Consider the following 22,476-nt stretch of genomic DNA (forward strand, 5'->3'; position numbering starts at 1 on the left):
ATCTGTGCAACATTAGAAATGCCTTTAAATTTGCAAAGAAAATAAAGAGATATTATATCACCAATATTGTCTAACATTATTCTAAAAGCTGAATGAAGAGCTTCAAAAGATAATGATTTTTAAAATATATCATTTACAATAGCCCCTTGCCACATTTTTATAACCCTAAGAGAAAACTTGTGAATGCACCTACATAAGAAAAAACATAAACTGTCTACGGTTCTGAAAGAATAAGTAAAAATATACCCCTCCCCACAAAAGTTAAACAAGTCTAATGAGAAAAACTAGCACTAGCAGATACTAAACTTCATATTAAAGTTACAATAATTTAGAGAGTGTACATGCATATCATAGACTACTCAACTAACAATCAACAAACAGTAGAATGGAATAGGAAGTACTATGGACTGAAGGGATTGTGCTCCCTCAAATTCATATGTTAAAGCCCTAATATCCATGGTGACTACATTTGGAAATAGAGCCTGGGAGGAAATGATAAAGGTTAAATGAGGTCATAAAGCTGGGGCCCTAATCTGATAGGGCTAGTGCTTTTATAAGAGGAAGAAACACCAGAGCTCTTTCTCTAGACCATGTGAGGACATCCTGAGAAAGTGACAGTCTGAAAGCCAGGAAGAGAGCCCACACCAGAAACAGAAAATTGGCTAATACCTTGGACTTCCCACCTTCCATAACTGTGAGAAAATAAATTCTGTTGTTTAAATCATTCAGTCTACATTATTTTGTTATGACAGCCCAAGGAAACTAATACAGGAAGTCAAGCACATAGAAGGCACTGAGTAGTTGATTAAACAAAAGAATACTACAGTCAACCACTCAATTAAAAGCATGACACATTCAAATTATAATTTAGAATGTAATAAAACAAAAGTAGTGCAGAAACATTTGGAAAGCTAATAAGTATGGTCGATAAATTGAGGTCAGAGTTTGGGCTTTAATTTAGCTATGATGGAGGCTATTACAGTGTAATGGCAATTGGAAGATAATGGAAAGGATGTGAAATAAATTATGAAATATACCACAATCAGGTATAAAAGAGAACAATGAAGCCAAGATAATATTGATGAGGCTGACAGACCAAATCAACCAGTGAAAAGCAGTAACTACAGAAAGGAATGATGTTAGTTTAAAATAAATTGTAAAGAGGAAATATATCAGATGCCAAATGCAGGGTTTGAAAGAAGAGGAAATGTTAATAATAAAGAGTATGCTGAAGAAAGGTAAAGTGTTAAGCTAAATGAGAAAATAAAGGGAAATAGGAAGGTATAATAATTTGGGACATTTTCTAAATCTTAATTTTCAGGAACCAGTTCCCACAAGACTCCAGGGAAAGAGAACAGAAATGCCAACAGGCAGATTTCTCCCCCTCTTCAAGGTATACTAGCAATATTAAATAATTAACTGTTGCAAAACAACGGCTGGGGAAAAACTAAAAAATTCATGGTTGTACAGAAAGTAATTAATAGCATAATTTATTACCTTTTCAATGGGTTAATAATGAAATGAATGGGATTCTGGACTGCTTATTATTATCATTTATCTCAATTCCAATTCTTCACAGCAAAATTGGTTTGCCCAAGGTGCTTTAACCCAGTTTTCCTATTTTTCCATCTATGACAGCAAAAAGGAAACCACTGTTTCCTGCCATTATTGTTTTCTGAGCATTAGCAACATGTTTATCAGCATTCTCTACTCCACATAATCTCTCAATATGCTATCTATATAGTGCCATATTTATTAAAAAGGGGAAGAGCATTTTCTTATGCATGGTACGTCTGATGAACTACAAGTAACTCAGTAAGGAAATACCATGGAAATGATTACCTTTCAGAAAAAAGGCAGACAGATTAAAGGCAAAGGAGGACAGGGCCAGATTATAAACATTTTCTATGTGGAGTTGAAATTGTCTCCAGGAAATTAGTGGGGAATCCTAAAGAAGTATTAGACCCAAGTTTTAGAAATTTAATTATGGTGAATAACACAGAAGTTAGAAGGAGTCAGGTAAAACTGGGCAATGAAAAAAAAATAGTAGGCTTATTTGCAGGAAAGATATGAGAGGGGTAGAGATTAAAAGAATGAAACAGAATCAAGAATAAAGAAGATCTGTTTGAATAAATGGAGAGATCACTGATAATTCCTAAGTTTATAACTATTGTTGATGCACATTTTGAGAACATTCACCAAATCCAATTTCAAGATCTTATATAGTTTAACATAAGAACTGAAACAAGATGAATTTATTCTACTTTAAGAATACTGAAGATTTGAAAATCTGAACATACAAACTAAAATATAAGACCTTATTCACCATATAAATAATCTTCACACGAATGTTACCTACATTCTTGGTAAGGCCTTCCTTGGTCACTGTGTTTATATACATTTTAACCAATCCCCACCCCCACCAAAAAACTTCCCTATACTCCCTTTTCCTAATTTGTTTTTTCCCTTTAGCACTGTCTAGCATACCATTTTTCTGTTTTACTTATTGTGATATTTATCTTCCACTAGAATGTATATTACCTTAAGAACTGAGATTTCTATTTTTGTTCACTTACATATTCCCAGTGCCTAGGACAGTGCTTAGCACACAGTAGCCACTCAACAATATTTATTGCATGAACGAACAACCCACCTTTAAAAAGAAAAAAAAAAAAGTTGCTGCCTTCCACATTCACGCAATTCTCCTGCCTCAGCCTCCTAAGTAGCTGGGATTACAGGCGTCCGCCCCCATGCCCAGCTAATTTTTTGTATTTTTTTAGTAGAGGTGGGGTTTCACCAGTTGGCCAGGCTGGTCTCGAACTCCTGACCTCAGGCAATCCACCCGTCTTGGCCTCCCAAAGTGCTGGGATTACAGGCATGAGGCACCGTGCTTGGCCTAAGAAAAGAGTATTAAAAGAAAATACTGTAGGATTCAATGAAGTTCCTTCAGTGTCAAGTAAGGTTAAAAAAAACTTAGCAACATATTGTCTACTGAAATATGAATGAAAGGGTTGTTTGAGAGATTGACTGAAAAGATTTAGATTAAATTAAAAAAGAAAACAATAAAAAAATACTGAAGCCAGAAGGAATCTAATTAAGGAAAAATTGGAGGCACAATGTAATAGTGAAGACATGAAATTGAAGAGCAGTAGGAGGGGAATAAAAAAGAAATGACAGGAAATTATAAAATTCCTCAAATGGAACAGTTCTGGGTAACAACCAGATCCAGGAAAGTAGCCTGCTGAAATGAAGACCAGAAGGTCGAGACTGCAAAGAAAAGTAGCCAAGAATGATGATGAGGCTCAGATGTAGAAAATTTGGCTTTGGGAAGAAATTGCTAAGATCAGTAGATGAAAATGAAAGCTAACAGATGCTGATCGGAATGCTACATAGATTCAGTAATGGGATTTATATATGTGGGTGATAGACTAACAACTTGTAAGGGGAATAAGGAATAATAACAATACTCCACTATCTCTACTCCCACTCCCATTCTTTTCCTAACTGTGGTATTATGGTGAATAGGAGAACTAGTATCTTTCAAGAAACAAAACTGCTAGGAAGGCTGAATCCTAAGGAAAAGTTAGTTAAGGCAATTGGTTTTTAGTGGAGGAGCACTTCTGTAGGACTGAAGTTTCACAAAGGAATAATTCAGGAGCACAGTGGAAAAGCTTACCAGGAAATTCTTGTTCTGTACTTCGATAAAGTTCAACCCAAGGCAGAAAGATGTTTCCCTGGTCTTTTAAGATTCCCCCATGATAGAAAGGGGTGAGTATCATTTTTAATAAAGCTACTGCTATATTATAACCACATTATTTTCTTCCTAGAAAAGAAATATTGTAACTTTGTTTTAGGCTACAGTAACTGGAAAGAAACCTTATTTTTAAAACATGCTCTTTTTAAACAATAGAACCATTATCTTAAAGGCACTTCAACTTCTATAAACAATTACTTACTAATCCTAAAAACAATTCCTTAATCTCTTTGGCAACTCCTTAAACTGAAAATATTTCTAGTTTTTCCTTTCTCCATTTCTATATTACCTTTGTCACTCTAAGTTTATAATGGTAACTGTCTTATAACCTTGCTTTTTCTTGTCCCCACAGAGCATCTTCAGGAATTCAGGCATTTTAAAAGACTCCTATCTTTCTACTCAGCCTATTCTTTTGTCATACCTTAACCCATAATATGGTTTTAAAAGCATAGCTTTAGCAAATTTTAATAATACTAGCAAATTTATAATATTTTATTATCTATTATGTAAACTAAAGAAAATCTACTTTAGATCCCCATGATAACTAAAAACTGTTTAGTAGTAAACAGATATTTTAGCAAACTTTTTGTTACTAGTTAATTCAGAAACTTAAAAAATCTTAAGCTGTATTATAATTCAGTGTTTTAAATTTACAATGTCACATACTATGTATCAGCTAAAAATGGTCAAATAACATAACCTATACAAATAGCAAACATTTTCATAAAATGTTTGTAAGACAGAAGTGTCCTACTTACAGAGAAGAACCATTATATCTAATGAAAACTAAATAGGCAATGTGGAACTCTATGACGTACGCAAATGAACAGTTAAATTTTAGTTAACAATTTAAATTATATGCGCTCCAAGGTAATACTAACTTGTATTAAAGAATTAAAGGAAGAATCAAGGCTATAAAGGTTTAGAAGAAAACAGAGGCTATAGCTCACACACATCAAGTAAGACTTTCTTTTCTTTTTCTTTTTTTTTTTGAGACAGTCTCGCTCTGTTGCCCACACTGGAGGTGCAGTGGCACAATCTCGGCTCACTGCCACCTACGCCTCCCAGGTTCAAGCAATTCTCCTGCCTCAGCCTCCCGAGTAGCTGGGACTACAGGTGCGTGCCACCACGCCTGGCTAATTGTTGTTTTTTTGTTGCTGTTTTGTATTTTTAGTAGAGATGAGGTTTCACTGTGTTAGCGAGGATGGTCGAGATTTCCTGACCTTGTGATCCGCCTGCCTCAGCCTTCCAAAGTGCTGAGCCACCACGCCCAGCCAAGACTTTCTCCGAATCTGTCCTTAACAACAACCATTCCATCCCCAAGTGTCTCAAAGAAAGGTAGTACTTTCATTTTCTTAGGCTACAACACCAACCCCTGGTGTTTCTTTCAAATTCTTTCTTTCTCAATCATCCATAAAGCATGAAAGCCAATTATGCAGAGCAGTGCTTTCCAACTCTTCTCTCCTCAGGCACATATAGAACAATAACATAAGGCAACCAGTCTGGAGGCCCCAGACACTCATGGCACACAGGTTGGAAAGCTCCAATTTAGAGTATCAAAGGATAAACCAGGAAATAAACTCCACCTTTTGTAGGCATCACAAAGATGCTTTATAGGTAAGCAACACAGGATCACTGAGTGAATGAGTAAACCCTGAGTCAGTTACACAAAATGATGTCTTCTTGAACAAGTCTCAGGCAGCCTGCTCTTCATTTGTGCCCCCCTTCTTAAAAAAATAAAGTAAAATAAAAAATAAAAAAATAAAAAGAGTAAAGTATATAACCTTCTGGGAATCGTAGCAAGACTTATTTTTAGTACCTGTAATTGTAAATCAAAGGCTGGAAAAGTCTTCTGTGAAACGGGTTCTCTCATAACTGATAAGGGCCATCTTCTTCACTATTGTTATCAGTATTCTGACTTATAAACACTCATTAAAATATTGTACTTATTAGCCACATGAGTGGTCATATACTCCTCTTCTGAATATTTATTCTTTCTTCAAGGGCATGAATTCATGGGATATGAGGGGCAAGAATCTCACTTCTAGAATTCATCTAAGGTAGAGGATTCTAAGATGTGGTCCACAGGCAAAATGGTTATAGAACAGTTTTCAGCAACTATCTTTCACATAACTATTACATCAGAACTACTACTAAAGTGCACTGTTTATTCACTGAGAAGGCTTTTAAAGGAAAGCTACCATTAATCTGGGAGGAACCCTGTAGACTTACAGACTCAGTAATCACAATACTTCTTTAAAAAAAAAGTCAAGAAACTAGAACTCAGGAAAACGGGTTAAAGTAAAACCAATGAATAACCAATGAATAAAACCACTGACTACAGAAATGAACATTAGTGATCTCAAAATGCAGTGATATTGTAAACTAATGTATGTATATGTCAATTCTACTATTGGACTTTTCAGTCCTTCAAGTAGTCTTGATCAGAGTGTATTACCCAGTAGAGGGTGCAAATTAATCTCATTTCAGTATCACTGTCTCATTTATCTTGAGATTTCACAAGACTTCGCTATTTTCAATTTACAGCCATGAGTTACTGCCTCTGCCTTTGATCACACAAGTCCCCATAACCTAGAATGCTGTACTATAGTTAATCCCTCTAAGAAATATGGCAACTTTCTGACTGAAAGCTCTCCTTTACGGCTACACTGAGAGATGTTTCTTACCCCTGTTTCACAAGTAAGAAGATTCCTCAAAGAAAAATGGCTACATAAAACAACAGGTGTTCTGATTCCTGTTACTTCTAGCAAAATAATCTATTTTCTTATTAGTCTATCAATATTCTATACCCTGGGAGTAGGGTAAGTGCTCTTAATTTTTAAGCTCTGTCATAGGGAATAAAAGTTTCTGTTCTTTCTGAATCTCAGGTTTATTTTCACTAGCTTTATGTTAAAGCCACACTCTGAACAATCACCCAATCCATCAATCTGTGCAGGCTCATACTTAGTTATGCAGATTTGGTCCCTTATTATCCTAAACTGTCCATCTCTACTATATCCAATATTCTGTTTCACTGAGTTTTTTGTTCACATCTAGGTCATCCTTTCCTTGTTCTTATAATTTTTTGAGCAAGCATTTTTCTCTCTTAATCCACATTTTACTTTCTACTACTTTTGTATTCTTAAGAAAAAGTTTATCTAGAAAAAAATGCCTTAGATTTTCACCATTTTACTCGGTTTCTAAAATAGACAATTTCTCCAACAATATTCCCCAGTTACCATTAGCTCAGACCAGAAGCATTATACCATCATAGGCGCCTTCTTAGATGTCTCCAGGCTTAAAAAAGCATCAGTATATGGCAGATCCCATTTTATCCAAGGCCAGAACACCTTTAAAAATTTAAACTTTTTAAAGATGACATATTTATCATATTTCACTTTTGACTTCAATCGGGGTTCTCTACTTAAACATATTTTGGCTGAGACACATTATACAATGTGTAGCATGGGTGAATCATAAACTCATAAAACATTAGTGTAGGAGGTCTTTCAAGATGATTTAGGATAACTCTCCCTTTAAGTGGGGAAGAAATTGGGGCACTGAAAGTTAAGCAACTTTCTGAATTACTACAATGATTCAGTTGTAAAAAAATACGAAGAAACCAAGCCCCCAAACTGAAAGTAAGTCATATTCAAACTGTTCATGCATGGAAGAATTATTTGGAGCTCAAAACATAAGAAATAACAAAGATGCTATATAAACAGATCCACAAATACATATTTAAAGGGAATTCTCATTATTTTCAAGGCTCTATTGTGGCACTTTATTTTTATTTTGCGTCTAAGTATATGCTTTTCTTTTTCTTAATACAGAAATGACACTAACATTACTCAGCTTTTCGGATGTAATCAGTTGTTTTTGGCCCACAAATGAAACAAAGAAAGTGAAGGAGCTTTCCATACCAATTAAAAGACAGCAAATAACATTATCAAAGGTTAAACTGAAATTTTAAAATGTATACAGGTAAGAAACCGCATGGAAGACAACAGTGTTAAAAATTAGGCTGGCCACCAGGTAGTCTTATGAGCCTAGAAAATAAGGGAATTAATAAGGGAATCACCTTGGCTATGTTCGAATAAAACTTCATTTGTGGATACTGAAATGTGAATTTCATATAATTCTTATGTTACACAAAATTATTAGTTTTAATTTTTTCCAACCACATAAAACTATAAAAACCATTATTAGCTCACAGACCATATAACAACAACTGGTGGGCTTGCATTTGGCCTGTGGATTAGTTTGCCAATCTCTGGTCTAGGGAATAGCAGAGAGAAGGGAAGGCATGATGTTACCAGTTTAATAACTAGGGGGACTATTTATTAACTCCTGCATTAAACCTAAATGGAAAAGCGGCAACCCCACCCCCCAACAAATGTGTATCAATGTCAGTCTCAGTTTGAAAAAAAAATGTTGTATTTCACGTCTTTAACACAGAAACAGCTCCAGAAACATAATCACTGATTCATTGGTGAAAAAAAATCTCAGAACAGTATACTAATCATAACTTTAAACAGATAATTCATTTTTGTAGAAATATCTAAAATTATAGTATTAGATACATTATTCATTACCATTTTGTCCCTGAGTCGCTCTCCACGGATAAAAAAGTCAGCACAGCCATTCTCTTCCTGATGAGGGACTTTGAAGACAGTGACGCTGCTTAGTCCACTCCCTCCAAGTGGTAACCATCCACCACTTGAGTCATCTCGGGTCATCACCACAGCTCGCACTCGTGCATAACTATTACTAAAATAGATGCAAAGATCAGGAATTAGCTTTTCCGTAAACAAAAAACAGCCAAGCCATCAGTCTTGTTTGAGAAACCAAAGACCACATTAGTTAATATGTGGTGCGTAAGGTGTTTACTACTTCCATGAAAATCCACAGAAAGTAACCTACTTGAAAGAGGTCAAAAACCGAAAACAGACTTTAAGGTTGTCTTTTATTTTGAAGACTAATATTGTAATAAAAGACTACAAAACTACTTCAATTCATCATTTCAGTAGTTCCAGCACATCTGATTGCCATGGAACAAGTTGTGAAGGATCCCAGAGACAAATACTGTCAAACTACACAGGGTACCATAAAACTTGTCTATATATGTCCATTTGCTACAATATTATAACCAGGACAAACTGCTGTATTTCGGCACATTAAACTGTAGCATCTAGAAGTTCCTAACAGTTCCAGAATATATTATAAATAAAATGCTGAAACAAACATGCTTTAATTTCTTCTACCAACTGGGAATCTCAATCACTTACACAAATCATATAAAGAAAAGTGTTATGCTTAAATTACTTAACAAGCAAATTGGTCTGTAGAAACTATAAGAAATAAATTTCTGTTATTAGCTAACCAGTTTATATTTTTCTATAGCAGTCCAAAGAGAATAAGACACATGTATAATCAACATGATAATCAAAATACAGGCCATTTTCATCACTTCAAAAATCCTTATGCCGAGCCGAACACAGAGATTTTGCCTGTTTGGGGCCTTCAAATAAATGGAATCAAAGAGAATTACCATTTGTACCCTTTTTGCCTGACTTCTTTCTCTCATGTTGTTTCGTGTATCAGAAGTTCATTTTTTTTAACTAAGTAGTCCTCTAATTGAATAAATCTATCATAATTTATTCTTTCTTACATGGATAGGCATTTGGATTTTTCTAGCTGTTGGCAATTATGAGTAAAGCTGTTATAAACATTCTTGTACATGTCTTTTTTGTAGACATTTTTTCATTTCTCAAATAATTACCTAGGAGTGGAATTAATGGGTCACAGGATAGGTACATGTTTATACAAGACACTGTCTTCCAAAGTGGTTGTACTGTTATACATTCCCATCAATAATGTATGACAGTTTCAGATGCACCACATCCCTGCCAATACTTGGTGTTTTCAGTCTTAACTTTACTCATTGTATTGCGTATACAGTGGTATCCCACAGCATTTTTAATTTCTATTTCCATAATGACTCATGATATTGAGCATCTTTTCATGTGCTTTTTGGCCATTTGTTTATCCTGTTTTTAAGTCTGTGACCATTTTTTATTACATTGTCTTTATTATGATTTTTAGAAGTGTTTTTTAAAATATATTCTGGACATAAGTATTTTTTAGAGAATATACTTTTAAAGTTGCACTGGGTTGTGATTAAGAGTGAGAATTCTAGAGTCAAACTTCCACAAGTTGAATCTTGGCTTAGAAACTTACTATCTGTATGACTTTGAGAAAGTTACTAAACCTCTGTGCCTCAAACGTATGTGTGAAATAACAGCACTCACTTATAATAAATGTAAACCATGCCTGACACATAACAAGCACTATATGAGTATTACTTTTTATTATCGTTATGACAACAAAGCATTGAAAACCGAAGACACTACCATCCTGGTAATTCAAAATCAGATAGAATCTGGGAAATAATTGAATTTTCATGTTCAACCATAATTATCTATTATTGGGGTCAAAATAATTCTTTATATAGAAACTCTAAAAGAGTTTGGCTTCACAATTTACTCTTTTGTGGAAGCTTTTTATTATTTAGTTATTCAGAGGCTCTGATTCTTATCTGGACCCAATTCTTGCCAATCTTCAACTCAGAGAAATGGTCAGAAGAAGTGCAGGTGCATAAAGGCTGGGTCGATGTAGATATTAAATTCTCCTGAGATGGGCTGGAGCAAGCTCCACCACTATAAACACAATATGCATCTTAAGAGGCAGTGGGAGCAGACTACATAATAACCACATTTGTGGGCTAGCTTCTATTCTAAAGCTAATTAAGAGAATCTTATAAGATGTTCCTTCTTTACTAAAAACCTAAACTGTAACTCAATTTCTAATCTCTGATCATATTTGAACAGTAATTTCAAATATATCCTTTCATACACAGCAGGAGAACTAAACTACTGTCTTTGTACGTTTTGTGCTGCTTTAACAGAATACCAGACTGGGTAAATGATAAGGAGAAATTTATTTCTCACAGTTCTAGAGGCTTGGAAGTCCAGAGGCTGGGAAATCCAAGATCAAGGCACCAGTAGGTTCATTGTCTGGAAAGAGGTCAGTCTCCACTTCCAAGATGGTGCACCTTGAATGCTGTGACCTCTGGAGGGGTGGAATGCTGTGCCCTTACATGGCAGAAGGTGGACAGCCAAAAAGGGATGGGCACCCTCAGTTCTTTTATTAGGATACAAATCCATTCATGAAGGTAGAACTCTTACTTTCATGATGGTAGGTGCTAAACACCTCCCAAAAGGCCGCACCTCCTAACACTGTTGCACTGGAGTTTAAATTTCAACATAAATTTGTGGGGGCAAAAACATTAAATCCATAGCAACTACTAATGTAGAAATCCAGGTGAGAGGTAATACTGAATTGAACTAGGACGATAACAATGGACACGAAGACGAATAGAGAGATTTGGTTATAATTTGGAGGTAGAACCAAGAGGACTTGCTGATGAGATTGTAACTACAAAACAAGTGTTCCAAATCATCTAAAATTCTTAGTAGCATCCATGAGCTTCATTACCTAAAATTTCCAGCTAGTATTTCAATAAAGTCAAAGGCAAAAGAAGATGACCAAACACACAAAGACAAATTTTGTCTCAGTTGTATTGAACCATGTAGTTTTGTTTGAAATGACAGCACTATATTACACATGAACCAGAATAACTCTAAAGCTATACTTTATTGCACTTTGTGGATAAATGTATGGCAGCAATTTCAAATTCACATATTGGTAAAATTTGTAATTTTGATGAAATAACCCAACAATGTATTTCTCAGAGCAAATACTTATTGCAAAACACATGACTGCTTTACTTAGCCTACTTTTATTCTCTTGAAAGTAAAATAATTTTATGATTTACTTGACAGAAGATGCTGTAACTCCACTCAACTGGCACTCAAATATCTAATGTGCAAGGAAATGTTATCTCGATGAATCCAAAATTCATAGAGCCTATAAATCTGTAGCAAAGCAACTTTGCCCTTTACACCAAAGATTAATTTTGTGAACCTCCTGGAAAGGATTACGAATCCCCAAAATCGTAATCAAATGTGAGTTTTTTTGCCACATATGTACTTTCTTCAGGGGAGACAGTATATAGCTTTAATCACAATAGCATCTATGATCACCCTGGCCCACCAATTTAGTAACCATTGCCATACAAACAAAATGACTAGCAGTACAGCTCTGGCTCTTGCTCAGATCAGTTTCCTAAATTTGGATACATTTCTAACAGCCTGCTGGCCATTTATATTGTTTTGGTCGACTGTTCTTAAGCTTAACATTTCTAAAATAAGTTGTCTTTCTCTTCTCTCTATACCTTTCTTTTCTATTATAATACATAGCCAAGCAATACCTTGATATTAGCCCAGTGAGACCTATTTGTATTTCTGACCTCCAGGCTAAAATATAATACATTTCTGTTGTTTTAAGTCACTAAGTTTATGGTAATTTGCCTACATCAGCAACAGGAAACTAATACAAAGGAGGAAACACCTTCTTGAAGATACAGTAATATATATACAGCAGAAAAAGATAACTTTTTCCATTTTTAATTACAATAGTATTAAAACAAAATCCTGACCTCCGCCCAACCAACCACCAAATTGAGGAAGTTCTTAGAATGCCTTAAGATTTGTACAGTATAACAGGAACTTATTTATCCATTGAGGCATATTTATAGTGACAAAACACCCTTTGCTCTCTATATATTTTAAGTAAATATTAACCATCCAAATATTAAACATTATTACAGAGACTAGGTAGAAAAGGGAAGCATTTAATAGAAGTAGGTTAGGATGATGTAGTACTTCACAGTGTAAGTACTTGCTTTCTAAACTATGTAGAATGCAGACATTCAGAAGATAACCACATTACTACTCAATAATCTATTCACTTAACCCATGAGATTCATATACTACATAAACAAAATTGAAAAGTTATGATCTTCTCCCTGTAGAAGCTCATAATCTAGTGGGCAAAGATATATTACCACATAATGGGAATATAGGAGATTACTAGTATTCATATTTGATGTAGGTTTTTAATAGCAGTATATCAGGTAGATGAAAGGCTAAGGACACTCAATAGAGAGAGCACGACACAAGTATATCATATTTAAGAACCAATACAAAGTTCAAAAGATGACAGTAAACATAAGCGATAGAAAGAAAGAAAATAGTAGTTGACTTACTGTATTAAGCCATGCATACTATGCTCAAGGTTAGTACTCTATTTTATCACGATAAAGAGACCACAGGATAACAATAAGCAAGAAAGCAGAATGTTCTGATTTGTATTTTAAAAGCTCTAAGGGCAGTAGGAGAACATTACTGCATTAACCCTAATGAAGGAGATATTTCTTCATCTTACAGAGAAGAGCTGAGTTTGATTAGAAAGATGAAGATCTGTATTACTCCTTTAGCACTGGCAACTCTAAAAACTGGAGCAAATATTAAACATGGCACTCTGTTTAATAACAAGTCAGATCTAGGTTTCAAAGGCAGTGTCACCTCTTAAAAGTTGTAATCTTGGAGCCAGGTGTGGTGGCTCACGCCTGGAATCCCAGCACTTTGGGAGGCCGAGGTGGGTGGATCACGAGGTCAAGAGATCGAGACCATTCTAGCAAAGATGGCGAAACCTTGTCTCTACTAAAGATACAAAAATCAGATGGGCATAGTGGTGTGTGCCTGTAGTCCCAACTACTCAGGAGGCTGAGGCAGGAAAATTACTTGAGCCTGGGAAGCAGAGGTTGCAGTGAGACGAGATCACGCCACTGCACTCCAGCCTGCTGAGAGAGGGAGACTCTGTCTCAGACAAAAAAAAAAAAAGTTGTAATCTTGGACAAATTACTTAAGCTCTCTATATCCCTATTCCTGGTCTATAAAATGGAGATAATAATATTTATCACAGTGCTATAAGAAATAAATGAGGTTATGCATGTAGATTTCTTAGCATTTTGCCTGGCTCATTGTTAGGTGCCCAATAAATGTTATTACAATGACTTAATATATTAAATCAACTTTATATTACTACAACCGCATTATCAAATTGTCTAAATTTGTCTCATTAATGATGATCTTGTATAAGAAACCAAGGTGACAGCTCCCTCTCAGAACTTTTAACACTAAGAATTATTAATCATAGCTAAGTATGTGAAATGGTTTGGCTGTGTCCCCATCCAAATCTGAAGTTGAATTGTATCTCCCAGAATTCCCATGTGTTGTGAGAGGGACCCAAGGGATCTTAATTGAATCATGGGGGCCGGTCTTTCCTGTGCTGTTCTCGTGATAGTGAATAAGTCTCATGAGATCTGATGGGTTTATCAGGGGTTTCTGCTTTTGCTTCTTCATTTTTCTCTTGCTGCCATCATGTAAGTGCCTTTCGCCTCCCGCCATGATTCTGAGGCCTCCCCAGCCCTGTGGAACTGTAAGTCCAATTAAACCTCTTTTTCTTCCCAGTCTCGAGTATGTCTTTATCAGCAGCGTGAAAATGGACTAATATAGTAAATTGGTACCAGTAGAGTGGGGTATTGCTGAAAAGATACCCAAAAACGTGGAAGTGACTTTGGAACTGGGTAACAGGCAGAGTTTGGAAAAATTTGGAAGACTCAGAGGACAGGAAAATGTGGGAGAATGGCTTTGACAAAAATGCTGATAGTGAAATGAACAGTAAGGTCCAGGCTGAGGTGGTCTCAGATGGAGATGAGGAACTTGTTGTGAACTGGAGCAAAGCTGAATCTTGTTATGTTTTAGCAAAGAAACTGGTGGCATTTTGCCTCTGCCCTAGAGATTTGTGGAACTTTGACCTTGAAAGAGATGATTTAGGGTATCTGGGGGAAGAAATTTCTAAGCAGCAAAGCATTCAAAAGGTGACTTGGGTGCTGTTTTATGCTGTTTTCAAAGGGAAACAGCATTAAAGTTCAGAAAATTTGCAGCCTGACAATGCAGTAGAAAAGAAAAACCTATTTTGTGAGCAGAAATTCCAGCCAGCTGCAGAAATTTGCTTAAGTAGCAAGGAGCCTAATGTTAATCCTCAAGACCATGGAGAAAACATCTCCAGGCCATGTCAAAGACCTTCAGAGCAGCCCCTCCCATCACAGGCCCAGAGGCCCAGGAGGAAAAACTGGTCTCACAGGATGGGCCCACTGTCCCTGTGCTGTGTGTAGCCTAGGGACTTCGTGCCCTGTGTACCAGCCACTCCAGCCATGGCTGAAAGGGGCCAACATAGAGCTCGAGCTGTTGCTTCAGAGGGGTGGAAGTCCCAAGCCTTGGCAGCTTCTACGTGGTGTTGAACCTGTGGGTGCACAGAAGTCAAGAATTGAAGTTTGGGAAATTCTGCCTAGATTTCAGAAGATATATGGAAACACCTGGATGCCCAGGCAAAAGTGCTTCAGGGGCAGGGCCCTCACGGAGAACCTCTGCTAGGGCAGTGTGGAAGGGAAATGTGGGGTCAGAGCCCCTACACAGAGTCCCTACTAGGGCACTGCCTAGTGAAGCTTTGAGAAGAGGGCCACCATTTACCAGACCCCAGAATGGTAGATCCACTGACAGCTTCCACCATGTGTCTGGAAAAGCCACAGACACTCAACATTAGCCTGTGAAAGCAGCCAGGAGGAAGGCTGTACCCTGCAAAACCACATGGGCAGAGATGCCCAAGACCATGGGAACCTACTTCTTGCATCAGCAAGACCTGGATGTGAAACATGGTGTCAAAGAAGAACATTTTGGAGCTTTAAAATTTGACTGCCCCGCTGGATTTCGGACTTGCATGGGCCCTGTATCCCCTTTATTTTGGACAATTTATCCCATTTGGAATGGCTGTATTTACCCAATACCTGTACCTCCATTGTATCTAGGAACTAGCTTGCTTTTGATTTTACAGGCTCACAAGCAGAAGGGACTTGCCTTGTCTCGAATGAGACTTTGGACTCTGGACTTTTGGGTTAATGGTAAAACGTGTTAAGACTCTGGGGGACCGTTGGGAAGGCATGATTGGTTTTGAAAAGTGAGGACATGAGAACTGCAGGGGCCAAGGGCAGAATGATATGGGCTAGCTGTGTCCCCACCCAAATCTCAACTTAAATTGTATCTCTCAGAATTCCCACATGTTGTGGGAGGGACCCAGGGGGAGGTAATGGAATCATTAGGGCTGGACTTTCTCATACTATTCTTTTGATAGGGAATAAGTCTCAGGAGATCTGATGGGTTTATGAGGGGTTTCCACTTTTGCTTCTTCCTCATTTTTCTTTTGCTGCCACCATGTAAGAAATGCCTTTCGCCTCCCGCCATGACTCTGAGGCCTCTCCAGCCATGTGGAACTATAAGTCCGATTAAACCTCTTTTTGTTCCCAGTCTTGGGTATGTCTTTATAAGCAGCATGAAAACAAACTAATACAGTATCAAATATCAGTCATCTAAGTCTTCCACAAACTGTTTATATAATGCAGACATCTGGGAATTCTTCCAGAAGAAGAAATAAAATTAAAATATGAAAGATGAATAGAGGTTTTCACAAACTACACCTTTAGAATCAATCATTTTAGGTTCTGCTAGACAGTATCATCAACCTATGAAAATAGTTCAAACTATAACTACTTTGAATGTCCCCTGCCTTCTGGTACTACTAGTGTCCATTCCCCATGACTCCTTAATTACTAGCATTGATACTATGATTTCATTCTGAAATTCTCTTGGTCTATGTCAGAAGAAGTGAACTATAAAAAGTATTCATTCTCAACAAAAGATCAAAACATAGAAGACAGGAAGTCAACATTAATATTAATATTAGAGTTCATGATGAGATAAAAGCATTAGAGTAAAATATGAAAAATTTTAAAATAATCCTATAGTTGGGAAAGCCTAAGATCCACAGGCCATTAAAATATGAAAGGATAAATTCAACTATATTAAACACATTCTTGCATGGTAAAAACACCATAAACAATAAAGACAAAAATAACAAATTGGGAAAAAAATATGTAACACACATGTATTAGCTTTTTATTGCTGTCCTAACAACTGCCACAAACTTAGTGGCTTACAACAACACAAATTTGTACACTTCTGTGAGTTGGAAGTTCAAAGAGTTTCACACTGGGCTCAAATCAAGGTATTGGCAGTGCTGCGTTCCTTTCAAGAAGCTCTAAAAGAGAAAACAGTTTCCCTTGCCTTTTCCATTTCCTAGAGACCATCCACATTCCTTGGCTCATGGCTCCCTCCTTCTACCCTCAAAGTCATGAATACTGCTTCTCTCTGAACCTTCTTCTGTAGTTGTATCTTTCTCTGACCACAGTCCTATACAGTCAGGAAAGGTTATCCACTGAAGTGCTCATGTGATTAGCCTAGGTTCATCCAGATAATCCAGGATAATCTCCCTATATCAAAGCTCACAAACTTAATCACAGTTGCAAAATCCTAACATACTCACAGGTTCTGAAGATCAGGGCAAGGACATCTTTGGGGAGGGGCAGGACATATTCTGTCTACCACAAATGGCATATAACAGGAAAAAAAAAAGGTACTTCCTTAAAAGTAACTCCAAAAATCAGTAAGAAAAGACAAACAACACAAAGGAAAAACAGGCCAAGTTCATGAATAAAATCCACAGAAGAAAAACATAAATGTCATGAAATATAGAAAAAGTAATTTTATTCAGAATAAGAGGAATGCAAATTAAAGAGATTACCTTTTTTTTCATTTCAAAGCACTGATTGCAGTTTTTTTTAAATGTGGAATACAAAACTTGTAGAATCCCAACAAATTCATTTAATAATGACCACACTAATAATCAGGAATCATGGCAAAACTTGTTTTAGCGAAAAATTCCATTGGTTTAGAGGTAACTAAAAACACAGATTCCCAAGGTCTACTCCCTGATTCCTAAGGTTTAAGGCACAGGAAACCTGTAGTTTAAATTCCTAAGGAAGTTATGATGTTGTATTTGGAATATTAGTAAACTAGAAAACTAATCTTAATTTTGAATAAACTAACTGAAAATTTGTTGCTGTAAAATTCTATCCAGAATAATTTATCTCATATCACTGCAGGTAATGTAGCCTAACCAAACAGTTACTCTAGTTTTGGGTTTGGGATAATCTTAAATATTGAGTTCCAAAGAAAAGCAATAAAAAAAGACACAATATTCAAAGCAAAAAATACTGAGTTAGCATGGCCTGGCAATATAAAATCTTATAATGGCTATAACTTAAAAGGCTATACCTCTCTGACCACCTCTCTTACTGCTTACTCACTATATTGCAACGATAGTATTTTTGTACTCCTTAATAGTTCTCTTCTACCGTGGGGCCTCTAGACAGTGTTTCCTTTAGTTGGGTATTCCCCTGAGATATTCTATTGGTTGCTCCTTTCTAAGCTATCAGCTAACAAGAATCCTCCTCGGAGTAGCACCAGCATCCATCCATCTTCTCTCCACTATTTCTTTTTCTGGTTTTAGCTTCCTCATAATGCCTATGACTATTTGAAATTATTTTATTTATTTATTGTCTGTCCTCTATTAATAGGATTTACGCTCCATGACTAGGAACCTTGTTTTCCTTGCTCACTACAATCTCCGAACCTTCCTCTCAATTTATTAACATGTCATAGTCATGAACCTCTGTGAAGACAATAACATGTTATGAAATTTTAGTTGTAAACAAGCCTGAAGTAGAAAATTTTCAGTACCTTCCTCTACCTTCCTCCTCTAAGCTCCCTTCTTCCACCAATACTCATTTATCCCTGACCCTCGTGATCAGGTAATTTTGACTTAAGGTAGGTAAACATGACTCCAGAAGCAACTCTTAATGATAGAGAGGTGAAAACAGGTATATTGTTACAATCCAAGCAAAAACCGTAAGATATAGAGCTTTTCTCAGTTGTGTTATCATTCAGAGAAGACCACCTCATATCTCATAGTGATTCATGATTCAAGTCTTTCCAGGAACCAGGTGTACTCTGGATCCTAAGAGATCAGAAAGATAAGCAAGGGGAAATTAGAAAAACAAGAAAAAATAAAGGAAGGAGAAGAAAGGCTTTCCTGATAGAAGGCTACAGTTGTTCCTCGGTATCTGTGTGAAATTGGTTCCAGGACCTCACTTGAGTATCAAAATCCTTGACGCTCAAGTCCCTGATACAAAATGGCAAAATACTTGCATACAGCCTATGCACATCCTCCTGTATACTTTAAATCATCTGTAAACAGTGGTATGCTGTATTGTTTAGGGAATAATAAGATTTTGAAGTGTGTACATGTTCAGTAAAGATGCAACTTTTTTCAAATATTTTCAATCTGCAGCTGGTTCGATTCACAGATGTGAAACACATACATATGGATGCAAAGGCCACAAGACAAGAAAGAGCATTAGAGAAAATGATATTCTACAAGATTCAGATAGACATTTTTTTAAGTGGGGAGGGAGCAGTAATGGGATATATGGACCAGCTCATACAGGGCCATATTAAGGATTTTGTTCTTTATTTTAAGAAAAAACACATTTTGAGCAAAGAAACAATGAAAGAGATGTATGTTTAAAGAAAAATCACAGTTTTGCAGATTGAATGAAAAGATAGTGGGGGAAAGGGAGTCAGCAACAGATGAAGATGGCATGTTAGAAATCCAGGTGAGATCCAGCCTGGGTGACAGAGCGAGAGACTCTGTCTCAAAAAAAAAAGGAAAAAAAAAAAAAAGAAATCCAGGTGAAAAATACAGACTAGAATAATGAGATAACTAGACAAACAAATGAGAAAACTACATAGATTGAAGATGTCTTCTGGAGGTAAAACTGTGCTAGCCAGTGTGCTTCTAAAACTCTGACCTCTGTTGCATTTTTCTGTTTTTTCAATTGTTTCTAGTCTCTAGAATAAAGGCCTTATTACACATTTTAAATAAAGAATTAAGGAGGTAATGCAATTCAACTTAACATGGTAACAGCTGCATTATTACATAAGACATGTGCGATGGGAAACAAATACAAAAAAGATTCTATACCTTCCCTCAAGAAGTTCACCATCTAAATAGGATTGTAGATATAATACAAGTAGCAATATAATAATGTGCAGTATGAATAAAAATACATAAAAAGAGAAAAGAGGAGTGAAATTTCAAATATAAATTTGATAAAGTGGGACAACATTATTTTTACAAAGTTTGCACTCCATGATTCAAATACTGGAAAGGGGACTAAACTGGCAATCAAAAGACACTGCTTCAGAAAAACTTCACTTACTTGGATGATGGTTTAAAAGAATTGAAAAATTCAACACTTATTCTTAAAAATATTCATGGTAAAGCAGTATGAGATACTTCATCAATACTGTAAAGGCTCAATTAATAATATGTAATTTACAACAATAAAAATGTATTTCAATAATTGGTACCATGCCTAAAAATGAAATACCTGTGGCATTCTATTAAAGTCAGAAATAGGACATTATCACAGATTTAAAAAAAAAAAAGGTATAAGTAATGATTAGAGGAGATGGTGGAAAAAGATAAATAAATCCTCATTTAAAAATTATTCTTGTTTGCAGATTATGTGACTGCTTACTTAGAAGATACAAGCAGATTTCCCATTAGAAAAATAAGAGAATGCAATATAGTGTTAGATAGAGGAAATTTTAAAAACTGTCCTATTTACCAATGATTTAGAAATTGCCACACATACAAAAAGAGCCAATTCACAATAAAAATAATATAAAATTGATACGATAATGATGTACAGAGCTAATCTGAAGCAATCTGCAAAACTTTTTTTTTTTTTTTTTTTTTTGAGGCTGGAGTGTGGTTGGCATGATCATAGCTCACTATAGCCTCAAACTCCTGGGCTCAAGTGATTCTCCCCATCTCAGCTTTTCAGCTCAGTAGGCGTGACAATAGGCACCTGCCACCATACCTGGCTAAATTTTTTCGCTTTCTGTAGAGACAGGGTCTTACTATGTTTCCCAGACTAGCCTTGAACTCCTGGCCTCAAGCAAACCTCCCTCCTTGGCCTCCCAAAGTGCTGGGATTATAGGTGTGAGCCTCCACATCTGCCTGATCTGAAAACACTAATAAGGGTACAAAGGGCATGAATGAGTAAGAAGATATTGTATGTTTTCTGGAAGCAAAGCTTAGTATTTCAAGGATGACAATTCTAACGTCTCTGTTCATTTATTGGAAATTGAGTTTAAAATACCGATGGACTATTCTGGGGAAAAGGTAACTTGAAAAACATGAGCTTTAAGTATACAATAAAGCCAAGAACATTTGAGTGATCTTTTAAACATGAATCAGGTCATGTGAGTCTTGCTCAGAAACCTCCATGAGCCACATATTTCACACACGGAAAGAGTCCAAACTCTAAAGACCCTATAAAAATTGGCTCTTGTAATCTGTGTGACTTCCTCTCCAGCCATTCTCCCTCCCATTCCCTGTTCCAGCCAAATTGTTCTTTCTCGTTCTCAAACATGCCAAGCATATGCCTGCTTCAGGACATTTACTCGTGTTGTGCTCACCACCTAAACCCCTTCCCAGATATTCTGTATGCCAGATTCCCTCACAAGAGACTCTCTGCTTTACTCAAATGTCACTTTCTCAATGGGGTGCTCCTACTGCCATCATCTCCACTCCATTTGCCATCCATACCATGTAGTCTGTGCTACCACAGCACTATAATTTAATTACTATAATTTTATTGTTATCTTCTGTGATCTCTCTCACACCTACATAAAAACTCAAAGATCTTTGTTTTGTTCTTGAACACATCCTTAAACTAGAAGAGTGCTTGGCACGAAATACGCACTGAAAATATCTGCTGAATAAATAAACATTTTAATTTGGAGGTGGTGCTTTTCCTAGTAGTTATTCAAGTGTAATGTAAAAATACATTACTTGAACAGAGGGAGAGGGAGCAGGAGAGGATAGTCAGGCAGCAGGAGCAGCTGGGAACAAAAAAATATATTTAAAAAATAGATCTAGTATTTAAAATGGTGTGGTACAGGCAAAACAGAGGAAGGCTTCTCAATGTGTGGCTCATAAAACACATGCATCTTAATAACCAAATGTGTTTATTATAAAACTGATGCCTGGATCCCACCAAAACTTTGAATCAAAGTTTCTGGAGGCAAGGCCCACAAATAGGTTTAAAAAAAAAAATCCCAGATGAAGTAACCACTTATGCACAGTTTAAAAACCACAGGAGTGGAGCTCAGAAAGCATCCAAATGCATATAAACATTTAGTAGGTGATAACAACAAGGAACATCAAATCTGTAGAAAACAGAAGGTTTACTCAAGGAATAGTGAGTAAAAGTCTATCCATCTGAAAAAAAAATTAAAACTTGAATCTCTACATTACACTAAAATTAAGACTGTAATTATTAAAAGAAATATTTTTATAGTTGTGTGGTAATAGCACTTAAAACTTCCACTAAAGTCAGAAATTATAACAGAAGACTGCTATATTCAACTGCATAAAAATGTAAAATCTCTGTATTGCTAAAAACACCAAGATATTAGAAGACAAATGACAAACTAGGAAAAAACATGTCATCATACATGGCAAAGATTAGTATAATAATATAAAATTAAATCTTATACAGCAATTTGGCAAATTAAAAATATTATACCTTTAGACCCAGAAATGTAACATCTAAATATTTATTCTAAAGAAACTGAGACATGCACTCAGGAGCATATGAACAAAACTGT

General features: G+C 36.1%; 1 protein-coding gene across 1 annotated transcript in view; it reads right to left on the reverse strand.

Annotated features, from left to right (window-relative positions):
• The window catches only part of SPRED1 (sprouty related EVH1 domain containing 1), a 103,383-nt gene that overhangs the window by 49,269 nt on the left and 31,638 nt on the right, over positions 1 to 22,476 (reverse strand). Inside the window, exon 2 of the mRNA XM_003272817.3 lies at positions 8,350 to 8,524. Coding sequence (XP_003272865.1) covers positions 8,350 to 8,524 — 175 coding nt within the window. The remainder of the gene's footprint in view (positions 1 to 8,349; positions 8,525 to 22,476) is intronic.

The sequence above is a fragment of the Nomascus leucogenys genome, chromosome 6 (genome assembly GCF_006542625.1).
Source record: "Nomascus leucogenys isolate Asia chromosome 6, Asia_NLE_v1, whole genome shotgun sequence".
Taxonomy (NCBI): Eukaryota; Metazoa; Chordata; class Mammalia; order Primates; family Hylobatidae; genus Nomascus; species Nomascus leucogenys.